Raw genomic sequence first — 19,205 nt, 5'->3', positions numbered from 1 at the left:
TGTGGTTGGCGCGTCACAACTGCAACCAGGGAGACCAAGCTTCCCACTCCGCTATGAAACTCGTTGAGTCACCTTCAGAATAACCTAACTTGAAGAGATGTTGTGAAGGTAAGTGGGGAGAGGGAAAACCTTGCTCCTCAGAGGACAGGCAGGATAAAAAAAAAAAAAACTCCAGCAAGCTCAGTACCCAAAAGACAAAGTGCACGAAGGCTTTCTGTATAAGTAACAACTTTATTGTAACTTGATGTCCTGAAATGCAAAAATATTTTCAGCAACAAGGTACAAAAAGTATTTCACTGTTAACATCAGGCGGATATAAAAGGCTGGATGGTTTGATGCAAGTGTTTAACATGATAGGTAATATGAGAAACTTCCAACTAAGACCAGGTTTAAGTTCTTCCAATGTTTAGATTCCAAAAACAGGACTCATCAATAAACCTTCATTTTGACATATCAAAAATTCAGGATTAACTAGATTACAGCGTATGATTAACTGAAACCACAGCACACACTGACAAAAATAATAAAATAGCCATTTCAGGGAAATCCATTTGCTGCAAGCAGAAAGCAAGCAAATCAATGCAGTTTTGTTGTAGGATAAACCAGCAAACTAGCCGTTTGTACGAAGTGTTAACAAAAATCCAATTATCTTTCCCAATAAAAATTAACATTGGGGTAAACTTCAGTCATTTTAACGTCATACCCTCTGTTCTAAAACAAAACATCCCCAAATGGTTACCTAAATTTCCTACAGAAAATTTGCTACCACAAATATTTTGTCGTGAGCTTGAGAGCATCCTCTCGTTGTGAGGGGGGCTGAAGGAGAATATCAAGGAGCATGCAGACCACGTCCTACATTACTCTCTCTAAAGGCAACCGTCATCGCGGCCTTATTGCCATTCCACACTTAAATAATGGAGCCATCAAAAAAACTTCTTCTGCATTAACAGGCCACAGTTTAGGGTTCAGCCCATGAAACGCAAGGAATGCCCGCAACGATCTTTTGCAGAGAAAATCAGTACTAGAACCTCTCTCTCGCTTTCCAAGATTTTTAAAAATGTTGCATTCTATCCTCTTACATTTGGGAAAAGGCACTATGAATTCATACCTCCGCATGCAGTAAATGGACTGTCAAGTCTGGATGCATGACTGAAGTTTCCTTCATTTGAAAACACTGTCGTGGAAATAATTTAAGTGGAACCTCTTGCTACTTTTAAACGGCACACCAAGTCCTACTTGTTTCTGAAAATAATCTTGGTTTAAAACCCACACACCACACACAGAACACATGCAGGGTGCTCCCCTAGGAAAAAAAATGTTCAGTGGCAATGGCTGATGGGCGTTGAAGGGACAGAGTTGGCAAGCCAAACATGGCACTTGGATAACTGTGCTGAAAATCCTGTTAAAGGAGCTCATGCCTACTTTGTCAAAATTTCTAGTTTTCAACCTGAAAAGACTTCTTTTTTTTTTAAATTGACTTTTCTCTTGCACGACTTTGGGTTTTTAGGGAAATATGGTAAAATACAAGCTGCAGTGACTAAGAGAAAATTGTTCCTGCCAGCTCCTTTGGAAGAGTAAGAACACTGCATGTGGTTCGCTAACAGAAAAGAGGCAGATTAGTGCACCCACTTAATACAACATTTGTTATACTTTTTCATACACAGCCAACACACACATACATAAGAAAACAGTAGCTCAACTGTCATGATTGGCTGTTTGTGTAATGTATGGTACGCATTGTTAATTTTGACAAGTGGACATTTAGAGAAATGTAGATAATCTTACAGCACAGTGCTTGATATTTTTGGTACAAAATGTTGTTATTAAGCTTTAAAAAACCTTTCAAAACACTCAAGATGTTCCATCCGGTTGCTGTATCTAGTAATATTTGAACAAGCTGAAACGGACAATTATAGTATTAAATATTCAAGTCATTTTGTATATTTCAGCTGAAATTTTCAAGACGCAAAATTGGTCATTACAAATATTAGTTACACAGTGGTGTGGGTTTCTCCGTTATGGAGGGACAGGCATTTTTATGTCTCACTATAAGAACACCTACAAGACCTTAATTTAGATAGAGAACACTCCCAATAAACTTTAAAAGTTACAATGCATCTCTGGGTAGGATGCCACTGTACCATGCTGTACCTCAGTGAATGAAGTGTAGGCCACGGAAAATCACCAAGAGCAGAAGGGAGATGGCCCTTTAATTGTGCCTGAAGGAATTTAGTTCAAAGTTTTGCATTCGGCTTACCCCCAACAATGAAGTGAGTTACAATGTTGTTGTTTCTTAGTTTTAGCGCAGTGCTAGGGTTGTGCACCTTCTACCTCCACCCAATTGTACTTTAAACGTGTATGAGAAACCATAATTCAAGAACACACATGCTCCAGATCTTTCAGTGCTTCACTGCTGAAAATAGGAAGGACACCCCTTTGGAAAAGGCAATAAACCATCACTGAGCAAGTTAAATGGGCCATCTAAAATCTTCTGTTATAACGTCCCCTTTTCTTAAAGTTTACCACAACTTCAGCTGAGCTACAGATATAGCACATCATTATCATTAAAGTAAAACTCCGTGTAATAAATGAAGAAACATTTAGAAATGTGCATCGTTGCAGAAAAAAGTTTGTCCCCAATTGTAAACAAGCTAGCAAAAACACTGGAAGTGGTGGCCTTAAAGCTAAAGTTCGTATCATACAAAACTGGCCCATTACAAGCAGTTTACAGGCTGTTATATCCTTTTTCACATTATGCAGAATTTCAATACCATCCACAATGCTAGTACGACAACAAATGCTAGAAAGAACAAGTCAGGGCTTACAAATACTGACATTTCAGACTTCTATTCTTCCTGCTAAGTGTGTGTGTCTGTGCAACTTCCACTAGTGTGAACAGGCTTGTGCATACACACACTAAAGGAATAAAGCTAAACCTGTCCAAAGTGTGAAAATAGAATGGATTCTAACATGAACACTTGAGATAGTCACTTTGAATCAACATCTCTGAAGTCATGCTTTCCTTGTTTGCAGTAACAAAACTAAATCCCATGTGGCTATGGGTATCTTAATGTATTTCAAAAGTTAGGCCACAATTACTGTACCATATTTATCAAAAACCAAAATATATATGTACCACACAACATACAAAAGTTACACATTAAAAGTGCATACTGAGAATCCATAATTTGGCCCATTTCTGAAATTTACATTTGGTCATTCTGATGCATCCTTGATCTTCACTGTATTCCGTCTGAGGGGGAAAAAGATTTCTCCCCCTTGCATGTATCATTTAACTGTATTCCGTATCAAAACGCTAACTTTCACTCTGGTTCAGTAAAACAGCAATGGATCCAAAAGAAACACAGGCCAAAAAAAGTTACTGTGTGTTTCGTTTAACAGATGATGGACACACTCACACAGTAAGCATTTACAAACTCTAGTAAAATACATTTCTGGGCCAAGACATTGCATATTTCCCTCGCTCACCTGAACCAATGAAAAATAAATTATATTCAGAATAGTGTATTGCCACAGCATGCCTGACAGCACCTTCTGATGCACCCCAAATACAGTACTTGGACTGGAGTGCTTGCTGCCTCCCAATTCAAGTGCTTTTCACGAGAGTCTAGTTAAAAGCTTCCAGTTACCACAAGACCAAATGATACCCTTGGGGGGGGGATGGAAAAGAGGAAGATCCCTTTCAAGAATGGTCTTCATTTATCAACATTACTGCATTATGGAGCTAGTGCAATCCTACATGGCCCAGTCAAAAAGACGAGGCACAATTTAAAAATAAAATAAAAACAAAGACGCATGAACTAGAGTAGTTGAATTTAAGGCCTTTCAGTGAACTGGAGAATTATCAGTCTAATTTAAAGCTGATTATTAAACCACCTATTATCCATTCTTAAAATGTTGCAGGTTAGGTTCTGTGGACAGGGATAACCAATTCTGGGTGATGCTTTGAGAAGACTCCTCAGGACACGGTGGAGGAGTTCTCTAAAGTCCATGGAAGATTTCATGACTGTTTTAGTCGTTTGCGTGGAATGCCGAACTGTGGACACTGTGCAGATGCGAGTGCTCGAAAGGCCTCAGCTACTAAGTGGGGGTGAGAGTGGATCATTGACTTCCAACCTGCCGTTTCCATTATGTCCGTTGCTTGGCTGTAAATAAATGGATTTACAAAAATCAGGTTTAGGTTTAAGAGACTCTAGTCGCAATGCTAAGCAACTTTCTAGAAAGCGAATCTCACAGCATGTTCTTCTGAATAAATATGTATAGGATCCGGTTATAAATAATGCAAACCAAGTATTATTTGTACACAGTAGTGCTGAAATTGCTCTTGTGTTTCAGCAGGAGCGCTCCGGCAAAAGAAAAGTATTTTCTTTCCCAATGGCAACACAAACCCCATCTCCTATCTTTATTTTGACTAATCTTGACATCTCCTCTATCCCCAGTGTCCTCTTGCAGATCCTAAAATAGAAGAATTGCTTGGTCCTTCAGGTAACACATATATCATGCTTTCTGGAGGCAGCTGTTTATTTAGACATCACTACAGTAACAACAAGACTCCTGCTTTCTCCCTGCCCTGGAGTTCCATAGAAATTATGTCCAGCATCTTGATCCTGAATACTTCCAATGCAACGATCCTATGATTTTCCTTCACTCCCATAACAATTGTACTAGCAATGTCCAACAATGTGCAATTTTAGTGTAATTTGAGAGAAATCATTCTTAAGCTCTTAGAAGCCAAAGTCTGTCTTCAGATTTTACAAGGAGCTGAAATTAGCAGACAATGTGGATATCTGTACTTGAATATTATGAACACATGAAGCTGCCTTATACTGGTCCATCCAAGTCAGTATTGTCTACTCAGACGGGCAGCGGCTCTCCAGGTAGAGGTCTTTTACATCACCTACTTGCCTGGTTCCTTTAAACTGGACATGTGAAGAGGAATGCATTCAATCATTCTAAAGCATATGTAAAGTGTTATGAGCTGAACCTGGGATGTTGCCACCTAAAAGTAAGCTTGTTTGCATATTTCTAATTATTGGCTCAAGAGCCAAAGTACAGATATAAGTTTGCTAAACTTCAGTATGAAAGAATAGCTTTCACAAGATCACCAAATGATGACACTTGGTTTCAAAGGAAAATCCAACTGCTAGACCTCTGACATTCTCTTGTAAGCTTTTCAATCTCTGTCAGTAGCCAAGCCAAAATTTAACAACAGACTGAACACAGGAATGTAGAGAGGGGGCATGAGTACAGTAGCAAAGGGGTGGCTACAGTTGCCAGTTCTCAGCATCCAAAACAATGAGATTCATTGGGATTCAGTGTCATGGAGAGGGACCTGGTGATGTTGGACCAGAACCAATGGGTTGAAATGCAATCAAAAGAGTTTCCGTCTAGACATTAGGAAGAATTTTCTAACAGTCAGAGCAGTTCCTCGGTGGAACAGATTTCCTCGGGAGGTGGTAAGCTCTCCTTCCCTGGAGGTTTTTAAGCAGAGGCTAGATGGCCATCTGTCAGCAATGCTGATTCTATGACCTTAGGCAGATCATGAGAGGGAGGGCATCTTGGCCACCTTCTGGGCATGGAGTAGGGGTCGCTGAGGGTGTGAGGGGAGGTAGTTGTGCATTTCCTGCATTGTGCACTGGGTTGGACTAGATGACCCTGGTGGTCCCTTCCAACTCCATGATTCTATGTCACACTGAATAATGTTACAGTACGCTTGATCTTAACCAACAGGCTGAGAAGTGATTCAATAATATTAAGAACAGAGCATCCACAGACCACATACTTTTTAGTGGACTAAAAAAATAAGAAACATGGGAAATTAACTCTGTGCTATGACATTGGGGGGTGATGCCAGAAAATGCTCCCATACCTATGGGCCTGACTCAGCAACATTTACATCTTGTATGATGAGTGTCTTCTATTTGTCAAGCTGGCTACTTACTGATGTAATAGAATGTTAGAGACAATTGTTTTAATGATTGTATTTAGCATATATGTTTACTCTGTTCTGAACTCAGGGTGAAGACAAACATGGATTACTTATGGATGACTCAGATGTGACCATTTTACTTACTTGCTGTTCCAGTTCTTCCCATCTTTACAACCAAGTTGCCTAAGAACGCTGCACCTGTGGCACAAGAAATTATCCGGATGTAATTTTAAGACTGTTACTTAACAAATTAAGGAATTTTCCAAAAAAAAAAAAAAATTAAAATTAAGTACGTGCCTGTTAATAAAGTCTATTGCTTGTGCTTTCAACTGTTCTGCACTGTGCAAATCAGCAAGGATAAGGATGTCTGCGACATTTTCTACCGAGAGGTTACTACACAGAGCTTCTTCACACATGACCTTCAGCCGTTCCAGTGCATACTAACAAGAGGGAAAAAAAACTTTACTCATTACTCTCATTTATTTTTTTCCGGTTACAGTAGACATCTATCACACACACATAATTGCAGAGAACTGCAAAGTACTTGGCCCTTAAAGAACAAACAAGAAGCCACTCAAAATGAGGCAATGCTTTACAAGTCTCAAATATAATCTTTTAACGTAAACCAGCATTCACGATGATTTATGCATGTTTACTAGTCCACCCCAGACTCTTGCAATGGAAATATCTGAGATTTTGTGAAGAGGCCGGTTCAGATTGATTGTGTCCAAGGGGTAACATCCTAAACTGTTACTTGATGAGCCTCCAATTACACTTTTCATTAAGCGTGTTGAAGAAAGATGTGCTTTACTCATTATTAGTTATGGTTATGCTTCAGTGTTCAAATTTTAATCCACAAATATTTGGGCTCACTTGAGCTGCATCTCTGTATCCTTGGTCTAGTCTTGAAACAGTACGTTGTAGGCAACAATCAATGGGTACAAGGACTGTAGATATTTCCCATTTTCCCCTCCATGCAGAAGTCCTTTACAAGTCTAGGAAAATTTATTCTTGGGGTTTGAGGACCAGTGTGCTGACAGAAGAGGATGAAAGGGCAACTTGGAGCGGTCGACTCTGATCTGGAGAGCCGGGTTTGATTCCTCACTCCTCCACATGAGCGGCGGAGGCTAATCTGGTGAACTGGATTTGTTTCCCCACTCCTACACACGAAGCCAGCTGGGTGACCTTGGGCAAAGTTACAGATCTCTTAGAGCTCTCTCAGCTCCACCTACCTCACAGGGTATCTGCTGTGGGGAGGGGAAGGGAAGGTGATTGTAAGCCGGTTTGAGTCTCCCTTAAGTGGTAGAGAAAGTTGGCATCTAAAAAACCAACTCTTCTTCATTATCATCATCTTTCCCCTCCACAATGCAACCCTGAAGGGTTACTGGACCATGCGGCCCTAGAAATCCTTTTTCCAGGGATTAGATGGGACTGCAAGAAAAGATCTGCAATCCTTGTGCCTACCGATCACTGAAGCCAAACCAGTGTGACCAGTATCACGCATAGTTCTTCCTGTACAATTTTACCATTGTATATTAAACTTTCGTAAATAGCCCAATCAATCCACAGTTCAGTACAGTAAGATGGCTATTCATCAAGCTCTCCACAAAGACATCCCAAACATTTCAAGAACTGCAATTTACTTAATTGCATAAGCAATTTTCATACAATTTCTAGATCTTCCCCTTTGTAATATTTCTACTACTAATCATCCAATTTGTTACTTGTGGATTCTGTGTGTGCCTTTCATAGTTATATAAAATACACAAATATGCACTTTTTTAGGTTGCTAAAATGATCTGCAAGAGCCACTGTGAGACCCAATTACTTACTTTGTCTGCTGCTGCCAACAAGTTGTCAGCCATTTTGTCAAGGTTTGGTGCTTTCCCTGTATAAATGAATCTCATCATTTCTTTAAAAACCTCAGGGTCTACATCATTTATTTCTACACGATTCTGTTACAAAAACAAAAACATCTCAATCATGTTTATGAATTAAGATATTATGATCTTCCTACAGTGCATAACACTCAACTCTCGTTTCAACAGTATTCTGGTGTAAGGAGATTGAGCCCTATTAGGCTCCCATCACAACTATTTGGGATTTTTTTCAAATTTGAGGTCAACGCATGAAGGCACTCAGAGCCTGTTCAAATGTAAATAATTTGTTGACTGAAGAGCCATGGAATCATAGAATCATAGAGTTGGAAGGGACTGCTAGTCCAACCCCCTGCACAATGCCGGAAATTCACAACTACCCCCCACACATCTTCAGTGACCCCTACTCCATGCCCAGAAGATGACCAAGATGCCCTCCCTCTCATGATCTGCCTAAGGTCATAGAATCAGCATTGCCCAATCATTTCATGAATGCCTTGCACATGCTTCCAGCAGGTTTTTTGTGCAAGGTAAATCATAAAGATTGCGCTTACATTTAGAAGGACAAGACAAGGCACTCTTAATCCCATACACCTCAGTGGGCGTTTCTTTTCCTCTCCAGTTTGGGAGGCTGAATGCAGTACTAGATTTAAGTGTGTCCAAGCATGCTTTTCAGGCTTAAACCAGAGACACTGTATTTTCAGCCGCTCAACCAACATAGCACTGGAGACAATGATGTGGATCCTATGAACAAGTTCCTTGTGCACTAGTTAATGAAAGAGGGAGTATGCAGAAATAGAAACTTCCATTTGCACAGCGTCAGTGATTTTCAGTGGTCCATGCACAGATGGAAGAGGCAGTGTGCTCTGCAGCAGACACTATCTAGTGTGTGTGAAACTTGCTCATGGGACTCAAACCACAAACCTTTCTTCCATAAAACTAGCAGATTAATTTTTCTACAGGCCAGGAGCAGCAGCCATGGTAGCCTCATGGTTCTCTCCATAAGGCTGCTGAAGCACTTTTGCAGCAACTGCTTCACAAACCACTAGGACACCCCCCACCCATGTATCGCCAGGTTTATGAGCATCTATGCTAGGCTGGCTGCACAATAAAACATGCCAATAGACCAGGTTTTAAAACAATCAATTATAATGGCATTACTCTGCATTTGACACAATAGCTCTAAATAAGGAAGCACACTTCATCTGTTTTGAGATTACTCACTTGGTTCAGCAGGTGCCCTTTTAAAGAGACATTCCCTCCTATAAGTCCGAAGGAGAGGGAATGCTCTTCTAAGGGGATGCCTTCTGCCCATCATTTTAAAAAGTACTTGTATTAAATACATAAAACTAACTGCCTGATTAAACTGGGCACCTTTTGTCAAGAAGCTTAGTTAACCTAGCCAAACACTGCACCCCTACTGTAAATCAAAGCATAACGTGCCTCCAGGAAGCACCTCCCTTTATTTATTAGGCCAAAGAACAATATTCACTCACCTTTTTGCTTTCCTCCATTTCATGTTCAAACATTGCATTAAAAACCGGTGAACGAGCTGTGGCAAGGAACATATGCATTAATACCATACCAAGATTGTACACGGTTAATTAAAGTTAGGATATAAAAGTAGAATGTACCTGAAAGGACAGATTTATGAGCTTTGAATTCTTTTCCTCCTACATAAAAACTGCAATCTGTAAATCTTGTTGTCTCCCAGAGATTTCCTAGATCTTCAGCGAGTCGGCATTCTGGTACCTTTAATGTATTTGTATTGGACTGTCCCGAAATATTCACAGAATCTTGTACTACGCTTACCTAACAGAAAATAGCAGGGTAACAGTCAAAATACTAAAAATCCTGAAGCAACAGCTTTCATAGTTAAAATATAATACAACCTAGATTAGGAATACACACAGTTTGTACCATTTAGTGTCCAGCTAGTAACAACACAAATATTTCAGATATCAGCCTATATTGGGATTAAGCATGGCCAAAGGAAATTGATCACAAAGCACCTCAGCCCACAAGCTCTGGCTTGCCCATCCACCTGACAAGTCAACAGTAGCTACTCTAGAGCAGTGGTTATCAACCTGAGGCCATATGCCCCCACCCCGGGGAAGCCCAGGATATTCCAAGGGGGCCACAGGTGAAAATTGGGTATATGGGGGGCCACGGCACGAGACTAGAGGGCCACAGAGGGAAGTGAGAAGTGAAGAAAACAGAAACACATGAAAACCTAACACATGACTTTCTTCATTGCACTTCTATGCATAGTTTGCAACTCCCCACCCCCAGCCGCGCCAGCGGCCTCGCGGCCTTGTGCAGCTGCGGCAATGCCTCCACTTGCACCCCTGCGCTACCTGGGGAAAGCCTCCCTGCCCACCAGTGGCCTCACGCAATGGCAGCAATACCTCCACTTGCACCCCCGGCCGTGCTAGCGGCCCAGGGCGATTGGGGGAAAGCCTCTCTCTGCAACCCCAGCCGCGCCAGCAGCCCCGCGGCCCAGTGCAACTGGGGGAAAGCCTCCCTCCCCGCCAGCAGCCTTGTGGCCCAGTGCCGTCAGGCCAACTCCTCCCACCCCTGGCCATGACAGCGACCCCATGGCCCAGCACAACCGGGCAGAAGCCTTCCCCACTCCCTCCCCAGCCACGCACAGGCCCCAGGAAGCCCAGAAAAGGCGGGGTGGGGGGGAAGGGGGACTAGGTGCCTCGGCTCCGGGGGGCAGATGAAAGCTCTCCAGGGGCCAGATCCTGTGATCTATGTGATAGTATGTTGCACTCTCAGTGGCTCATCCCCTAGCTAAACTCATTCAAGAACCCAATAAACCTGGACAGTAGCAAGTCAACAAAGAGAAACTTGGTAGAAGCAGCTTGGGACACAACATTCAAGAACTCCTTCATAGCTAACCCACAAAAAGTTCTGCTAATGAATGGGTTTAGGTTGTTGTTTTTAAAGGTACTACAACACAAAATAAAAGACAAGTGGGTCAAAGTTCAAACGGAAGTGGCTTTGGCAATGCCAGAGGACAAGAGTAGCAGGATTACTTTGAGGTGTTCAATGAAGGCGTGGCCTCTCTTCTGGAATCCACATTATCACGACTCCATAACCTCTCATAAATAAGGAATGCTTCAAGTCAAGATTCAAAGCTAGTGGCTCTGACTTGCTAGGCCTTTAAGGAAAGTATTATGCATGCACTGAACAGCTCTGACAGGAGTAGTTTTGTGAAAACCAAGGAAAAATTCTATTCCCCTAAGTCCATCCGAACTACGAGCAAAATGCAACACATTTTCTCCCCCCCCATCTCTCAACCCCCATCCTTATTAATATTCGCTTCCCAAACAAGTTTGGCCAGGAGCATAAACGATTTGAATTGGGAATATTTTATAAAAGTCTAAGGATCCTTTCAGACCCAGAGAAGTGTTACCGCCACTTACCAACTGAATAATTGTATTCATAACAAATTCATCACATACCTAATTTAGCTTGTCTGTCTAACTAAAATAAGATGCAATATATTTGCACCATTTAGTCTCAGGGGCCACATTTCAATTATTCTTCCTGCACAACATAATGACACATAATTAAGTTGTAATATTGCCAAGAAATTTTTGTACACATACAAAGATCAAAGCAAACTTGTGAACTGTTAGAGTCTATCATCCTCCTAAGCCCCTAATCAGTCCACAGCAGCAAGTGATAACCTGCCAGTGTACAGTTAACATGCACTGTACTGGGATCATAACCTTCTTCACTTGATTCAGTTTTTAAGTAACATAAGTAGCCTTAGTGGATTTTACTAAGACAATTTAGGTTACTGACAGAATATGGAGCTATTTGCATTTTATTTCTCATGTATTTCTCCCCGAGACTAATGATATAGTCCACCAGAGAATCAACATTCATTGGGTTTTTCAATTACTCTGAGTAATGTGCACTTGCTCAAACCCTCCTGAGTAGTAAGGTTTGCCTCCATTTTGTTATGGCTCTGTCAATAGGCCTAACTCTGAAGAGGGACATAATTCACTCCTAAATATCTAATGTTATCATGGGACAGTTGCTGCAGAAACCTTATCAATATATGGAAAGCTAAAATGGCTTTTAACAAAGTAGCTATGTTCATACTATTGAGATTCTACTAACATCAGCATGTGCTGTTCAGCACTGCTTTTGGTAACAAGGGAAGTAATAGCTCCATTCCTCCGTTGCCAATGGTGAATTTCAAACTGTACATGAATATCAAACAGTTTGCTCTTCCATGTAAAAAGCATGGTCCAATCCACATCTTCTTTCCTGACTGGCTTCTCTAGACACAAACTGCCTGTGTGTGTGTTAAGTGCCGTCAAGTCGCTTCCGACTCATGACGACCCTATGAATGAAAGTCCTCTAAAATGTCATATCTTTGACAGCCTTGCTCAGATCTTGCAAATTGAGGGCTGTGGCTTCCTTTATTGAGTCAGTCCATCTCTTGTTGGGTCTTCCTCTTTTCCTGCTGCCCTCAACTTTTCCTAGCATGACTGTCTTTTCCAGTGACTCGTCATCGCATGATGTGACTAAAATACGATAGCCTCTCAGTTTAGTCATTTTAGCTTCTAGGGTCAGTTCAGGCTTGATTTGATCTATAACCCACTGATTTGTTTTTTTGGCAGTCCATGGTATCCGTAACACTCTCCTCCAACACCACATTTTAAAGGAATCTATTTTCTTCCTATCAGCTTTCTTCACTGTCCAGCTTTCACACCCATACATAGTAATAGGAAATACGATGGCATGAATTAATCTAGTCTTGGTGGCCAGTGACACATCCTTACACCTCAAAATCTTTTCTAGCTCCTTCATGGCTGCCCTTCCTAGTCTCAATCTCCTTCTTATTTCTTGGCTGCAGTCTCCCTTTTGGTTGATGGTGGAGCCAAGGAATAGAAAGTCTTCAACAATTTCAATTTCCTCATTGTCAGCCTTAAAGTTGTGTAATTCTCCTGTAGTCATTACTTTTGTTTTCTTGATGTTCCACTGTAGTCCTGCTTTGGCACTTTCTTTTAACTTTCAGCAGTAGTCGTTTCAAATCTTCACTATTTTCTGCCAATAATGTAGTGTCATTGGCATATCTCAAATTATTAATGTTCCTCCCTTCAATTTTCACTCCACCTTCATCTAAATCTAATCCAGCTTTCCTAATTATATGTTCTGCATATAGATTGAAGAGATAGGGAGATAAAATACATCCTTGTCTGACTCCTTTGCCAATTGGAAACCATTTTGTTTCTCCATATGTTCTAACTGTGGCCTCTTGTCCAGAGTACAGGTTGCGCATCAAAACGATCAGATGTAGAGGCACACCCATTTCCTTTAAAACTATCCATAACTTATTGTGATCCACACAGTCAAAAGCTTTGCTGTAATCTATGAAACACAAGCTGATTTTCTTCTGAAATTCTCTCGTATGTTCCAGTAGCAAGCATATATTTGCAATATGATCGCTAGTGCCTCTTCCTTTTCTCCCTAGGACAGGATTAATGCCTGCCTAATAGCAAAAGCCCACCAACACAGAACCCCAGATTACCCATACTAATCCATTTTTAAGAGATTTATCATCTAATATTTTGGACCACCAACACAACCAAGCCATCTTCAAAAAGAAACAAGTATCTGAAACTGCAAATCTGTACAGGAGGTCCCAAACTCTGCCAGTAGGATGGCAAATATGCCCCATTGTTCTCCTATGCACAAGTACAAGAGCCAGCTGAAGCACTGATTTTGTACAGGTCCACATTTCAATTTGGGGTTTACCACAGTAGAGATGCTCCAATTTTTAGGGCTATTCAAAACTAGCACTGGGATTTGGATGCCAATAATCTATGGATGGACAAATTATACAGATGATGTGCTAGGCCAGGGGCATCAAAGTTATGGCCTTTGGGCCGGATCCGGTCCTTTGAGGACTGTTATCTAGCCCGCTGAGTTGAGGCAGCCACCCCCAGCTCCCCCCCCCCACTCCCAGGCTGCAAACTTGTGAGCCTGCCTCAGGCTCAGGCAGAGAGGGTGCACTGGCATCCAGGTCAGAGGCTCCGACAGCCCACCCCCCTGGCTGCTGCCTGAGCCGCGCTCTGTGTTGCCCCTCCCCCACATTAAAACTGCTGGCCTTTCTCCTTCTGTCCCTGCAGGTTCCTTTCTGCGCCCCTCCCAATTCTCTCCTAGCTCAGCCCAGTCTCTTCCTCTGGTGTTGTAGGCAACATGTGTGTCTGGGAGTCCCATCTGCAGAGCCACTGCAACTTCACCCACTGCCTACGGAAGGAAGGACAGAAGGGGCCAGGCCCCGCTCTCCGGCCATTCTTCCAGCATTCTGACATGCCCTGGGTGGGCCCCGATCCGTCCAAGTGGTACAGGATTAGTGTAGCAAAGCCAGTGTAATGGATGGGAAGGAAGGGAAAACCCAGTGGCAGTGCCTCCTTCCTTCCCTGTCTCCCAGAACTTGGCATTCGATACCATGCCCCACAAGGCAGGGGACAATATGATCCCTGCCTAGATGCATTCCCAGGAGGCTGACACATGAAAAGAAAGGTGGGTTTGCCACTTTGCCTTGGCACAGAGCCTTTGAACAACTGATATACTATGATTTTTTCAGCCTCTCCCCCATTGCTGCATTTCTTTGCTACACATGCCACACTGGTTGGACTTCTGGCTTCTGCGCCACTGTGAATGGCTTAAAAGCTTGACAAGAAAGGAATAGTGGCAGTTCTAGTCCATGGTATCATTATTGTTTTAATCAATTGTGCCTTTCAGTGCTGGAGCAGTGACTTCTGAGACTCTTGCTAGTTTCTCCTTGCTTTCACAGCTGCACAGGGGGCAGAAATACAACAGGTGTGGTTTTGCCAGCAAAAATAAATAAATAAATAACATTGTCACCTATAGTGCTCCTTTTACATTATAAGAGTCATTTCAAAAAATGTGAATTTATAATTCCAATTTGAATGCATACTGTTCTGTTAATGTGTTAATATTTATTTATTTGGTACCCATGGCCTGACCAAGTGGCATTTATGTCATATCTGGCCCTCCTAACAAATGAGTTCAACACCCCTGAACTAGGCATTTATTAGGTCCAAAATTCAAACCCTGTTGTCTATCCAAGACCTTAGATAGCTGTGGACAGTCAAGCAATGGATTTGATAAGCAACCTGCAGCAATCCAATAGCTCCTTATATATTTATAAAATTATCTCGAAATCAAAGACATTTAGACAAAAAAATCAGACTTATAATTTCTTGATGTTGAACCAAATTGACGACACCTCAATGTGGGTCTAGCTGTATCACTCTGAAATAACTAGGCAGCCAGCTAGAATTATTAAATCCAACTCAGTGTTAAAACCATTTTGTTTTGCAGTAAGGAGAAATTCCACTAACTTAAGCCTTAGTGTAGGACTCACTACAGCCTGCAGCAAAAAGTAGACCGCAACAATTGCCCAAGCATTACTAGAATGCAACTGGCATCCTTTGAAAGAAAGACACATCCAAGTAAGTGTCAAGGCACTGGAAATTAATATCATGTTACTGAAGTTTTAAAACCTTCTGTCATCCCTCCCTATTCAATGAAAGTGCAAAAAGTCTCTAGCTCTGGTTCACTTCAACCCAAACCTCTTCATGAACAATGTACAAGATGTGAAGTCAAATTGATATAATATATGATCAAACACTTGACTTACAAGCATTAAGGTCTCACAGTCAGTTCTTAAAAAGCAATTGTTGTCTTCAATAACATTTAACCCTCCTTTTTCTCATTCATAGCCAAGGAAAACCAATATTCTGTTTTAAAAAGCAGTGTTGATTACCTACCTCACAAAATAATGTAAGCTTATCATCTGGTAAAAGACCATTTGCTTCATCAAGTAAAAAATCTCTCCGAATGAATTTTTTAAAACCCCAATCCTTGCCTTGAACAAATCGATATGCTCTTTGGCTTTCTAGTAGCAAATGGATAGAAAAGAAGAAGCATGTTCAATTAAAACAGTCTTCACTTTAAAATCTTTACATATGAGGTAAATGAAATCGAAGTCAAATCAAAGCTAGCTTAAGTCAATATATTACTATAAGAGATTTGTACCTACAAGTATAATTTGCTTCAAGGGCTTATTCAAGACATAGCTTACTTGATTTATTGCAGACTAACACAACATTAAATTCTATCAGAGAATACAATATGTATTGGTAACTTGGTTTGACCAAGGCAGCATGAAAAAGCTCTGCAACAATGGTACTGAGGCAAGCAGTACAGTTGAGCATCCCTTATCTGAAAATCTGATATCTGTAGTGATACAAAATCTGAAACGATCCAAAATCCAAAACTTCTGGTGAGATAGTTTTTTGCTTTCTGAAATGTTCAACATTTCAACATTTTTGCTTTCTGATGGTTCAATGTACACAAACTTTGTTTCAATGCACAAAATTTTTAAATGTTGTATAAAATTACCTTCAGGATATGTGTATGCATATAAAACATAAATGAATTTCATATTTAGGCTTGGGTCCCATCCCCAAGGTATCTTATTATGTACGTGCAAATATCCCAAAATCTGAAATAATCTGAAGTTTGAAACACTTCGGGTCCCAAGCATTTAGGATAAGGGATACTCAACGTGTATTTTTAAAAATCAAGCGGGGGAAATTTGCACAGTATGCTCCCTCTCAGTAACTGGTCAGGATCCCAAAATGGTATGCAGTACTTGTAGCAGGGGTCTGGAGCCCCTCTCCTGACTGTAGATCCCCTTGCCAAAGCAGCTACTCCAGAAGTTTGGGAAACCTTAGGAGGGCAGCCGTGGACCCAGCATGAAGAGCTGCGGTCATAAAAGGAAACTGGAGACAGAGTGCATATAAAATGCCATGGGGCTAGTCATGGATTTCTGGAATGTGGCCACTACATTTAGTTATCTGAAATCATCATTTTCTATATCCTTAACAGTTAAGAGTAACATTAAACAGAAAAAAAGTATTTTTTGCTAATGAAATGTTCCTACAGCTTGGACTATTTAAAGTAAATAAATACTGAATTCCACCAGATAATGGGTTGTGGATTTGACACTGCATTTCCATAGATGCAAGGACTTCCAGTGTGACTTTCTTGGCTCCCCCTACCCAGGGACCTTCAGAAACCGGATTTGGGGGCATTTCAAGCAGCTGTGAGGGGGGAGGGTCAGACCCAGCACAGTATTTCCATGGAGCACAACTCGATTATTCATTTTTGTAACTAGCTCCATAGATATATTTTAGACAGCATTTTAGTTTGTTGAATGGTTTACAATCCTTATGGCGCACTCCTATGAAGAGTCACTCCTGTGTAAGGCAACTGGTTTCAACAGCCTTAGACAAAAATAACTGTGCAAAGGATTGCGCTAGAATCAGATAACCTTTACTGGCATAATGTTGATAGTCACAAGGTCAGAGATAAACAGATAATAGATATCTAGATTAAAACTGAGTTTGAATCTTAACCTTAACAACCTCTGCCAAAAACTCCGCCACCTTCATCGTACCATCAGTTGTAATGTTGTTCAGCAAGAATTGGCAAGTGGATGTTCTATAGGGGGCCACCGTTTGCTGATTAAGGGTAATATAAATTTTTTACGGGGTTCTTCATGTAAACAACAATCTAAGATAATGTGATGTAGGGCATCTGGTTGGCCCGTTCCGCATGGACACACCCTCTTGTTAAAGGGAGTCTTAGTAAATCTCCTGTATAAAACCTTAGATGGAAAGGGATTGAGTCGAGTTAGCATAAATGCTCTCCATTGAAAAGGTTCCTCAAATGTACTAAAATATTGCTGCATCTTTCCGGGTAATATTGACAAACCCATTTTAAGTGGGGGACATACTGGCGGAGTGAGCGGGCATATTTATCCATGAATAAAAGAGGTTGCTTTTTAGTAACTGATTGTTGCTGAGCTTCAGTTTCTCTATCAAAAATTATGTAATAATTTCCTGACCCTCATCAGTGAGTCTATACCAACTGGGATTTGAACCCAGGACCATTATTAAACCACACCTACAGCAATTTTGCTCATTAAAAGAAGGAAATGAGTATTTGCTACCACATGTGCATATGCAGAGAATGAAATATACCTAAATGAAAAAGGTAACTGAACACAGAAATTATATTTTACTGTATGCATGAAAACATGCCAATTAGATTCTACAGAGCATGCATATAATGATGTAGCTCTCCTACGGATTTCCCCAGCAGCTCTCAAGATCTCTAAAATCCTGATGCTGGAGAGTGTGGGACTCAAATGGGCAAAAGACATGCAGCCGGGAGCGATGCAGTGAGGAGGAATAGACAAGAAATTGCCTGCCCCTTCCTTTTATGTCCGTGGAAATCTCAGTGGCCCAAAACCACTGCAGTTGTCTCACTTCAATGCAACACTCCAGGGTTCATGTGTTTTTGTCCACAAGAGCCCTGCAATCATCAGCATTGATGTTTTGGAGGTCTTATGGGACTACTAGGGGAAGTGGGCAAGAATTGCATCCACATTTGTCCTTACACATGTACTCCACAGGATCCAATGTTAGTAACAATCTTTGAAGGGGTCTTTATTACCAAAACAGCTTTCTAGTACTGCACAGTTCAAATTTTATCCATCCAACATTTTCACAAACAAAAGAAAATCACTTCATGAAGTCCTTAGTTTAGTGCTATTCCAGAAATCAGAATGTGACACGTTTGTAATACGTTGCTGCAGGATAGGTTGAACAGGTAAGCCATGCTTCAGCTGCAACAACATCTGTCGGTGAAAGTGATTAAGTAGCTGGAATATATTTCTTAGGCTTTTCCAAACAGTTAATAGATCTATTAGTAAAATATTTTTCTTGCCAATATAAGTGGTTATTTGTTGGCCCACTAATGATATCATTAAAGGCAAGTCAAATAACCTCCAATGTCATTAGCTTGACTTGACCAAGATCCGCTGAAACTGAGGGGCACCTGCTGAAGCAACTGAAATTGTGCAAAAAAATTAATAAAGTGCAACCAAGGGAACATGGAAGATCAGCAATTATGTCCCTCTCTTTTTACCATTTAGCTTCAAATGGCTGCTCTGAATATTAGGGAAGAAGTTCTGGGAGTGGGTGCTCTTAAATAAAAGGCATGGGGAATTAATTAAGCACATTTTATCCTGCCCTTCCTTCAATAAGCATAAAACTTGAATGCACAACTGGTCGAAGTTTATTGCCTTTTTCAAAAGGTCTGATTTGGCATTCGTGAAGTGGGATGTTTCTGGAGAAGTGAAATCAGGATGCTTAAATCATCACCTTACCACTTCAGCTTGCCTGAGGCCAAGGTCCCTATAGTTATTTTTCAAACTGAAAGTTATCTATCAGTCTTGGAAAATCTGGAAA

The 19,205-nt window shown here is 41.0% G+C and overlaps 1 protein-coding gene across 1 annotated transcript in view; it reads right to left on the bottom strand.

Annotated features, from left to right (window-relative positions):
- Nucleotides 1-3,798: 3,798 nt before the first annotated feature.
- The window catches only part of SPOPL (speckle type BTB/POZ protein like), a 34,545-nt gene continuing 19,138 nt past the window's right edge, over nucleotides 3,799-19,205 (bottom strand). The window contains exons 5-11 of the mRNA XM_056861493.1: nucleotides 15,654-15,781; nucleotides 9,462-9,639; nucleotides 9,324-9,379; nucleotides 7,783-7,905; nucleotides 6,248-6,390; nucleotides 6,095-6,148; nucleotides 3,799-4,166 (exon numbers count right to left, since the gene is read on the bottom strand). Coding sequence (XP_056717471.1) covers nucleotides 4,022-4,166; nucleotides 6,095-6,148; nucleotides 6,248-6,390; nucleotides 7,783-7,905; nucleotides 9,324-9,379; nucleotides 9,462-9,639; nucleotides 15,654-15,781 — 827 coding nt within the window. The 3' untranslated portion in view covers nucleotides 3,799-4,021. The remainder of the gene's footprint in view (nucleotides 4,167-6,094; nucleotides 6,149-6,247; nucleotides 6,391-7,782; nucleotides 7,906-9,323; nucleotides 9,380-9,461; nucleotides 9,640-15,653; nucleotides 15,782-19,205) is intronic.

Source organism: Euleptes europaea, chromosome 15 (genome assembly GCF_029931775.1).
Source record: "Euleptes europaea isolate rEulEur1 chromosome 15, rEulEur1.hap1, whole genome shotgun sequence".
In the NCBI taxonomy this organism is placed as follows: domain Eukaryota; kingdom Metazoa; phylum Chordata; class Lepidosauria; order Squamata; family Sphaerodactylidae; genus Euleptes; species Euleptes europaea.
The sequence above is the reverse complement of the archived record's forward strand: the minus strand, read 5'-3'. Positions and strand labels throughout refer to the sequence as shown.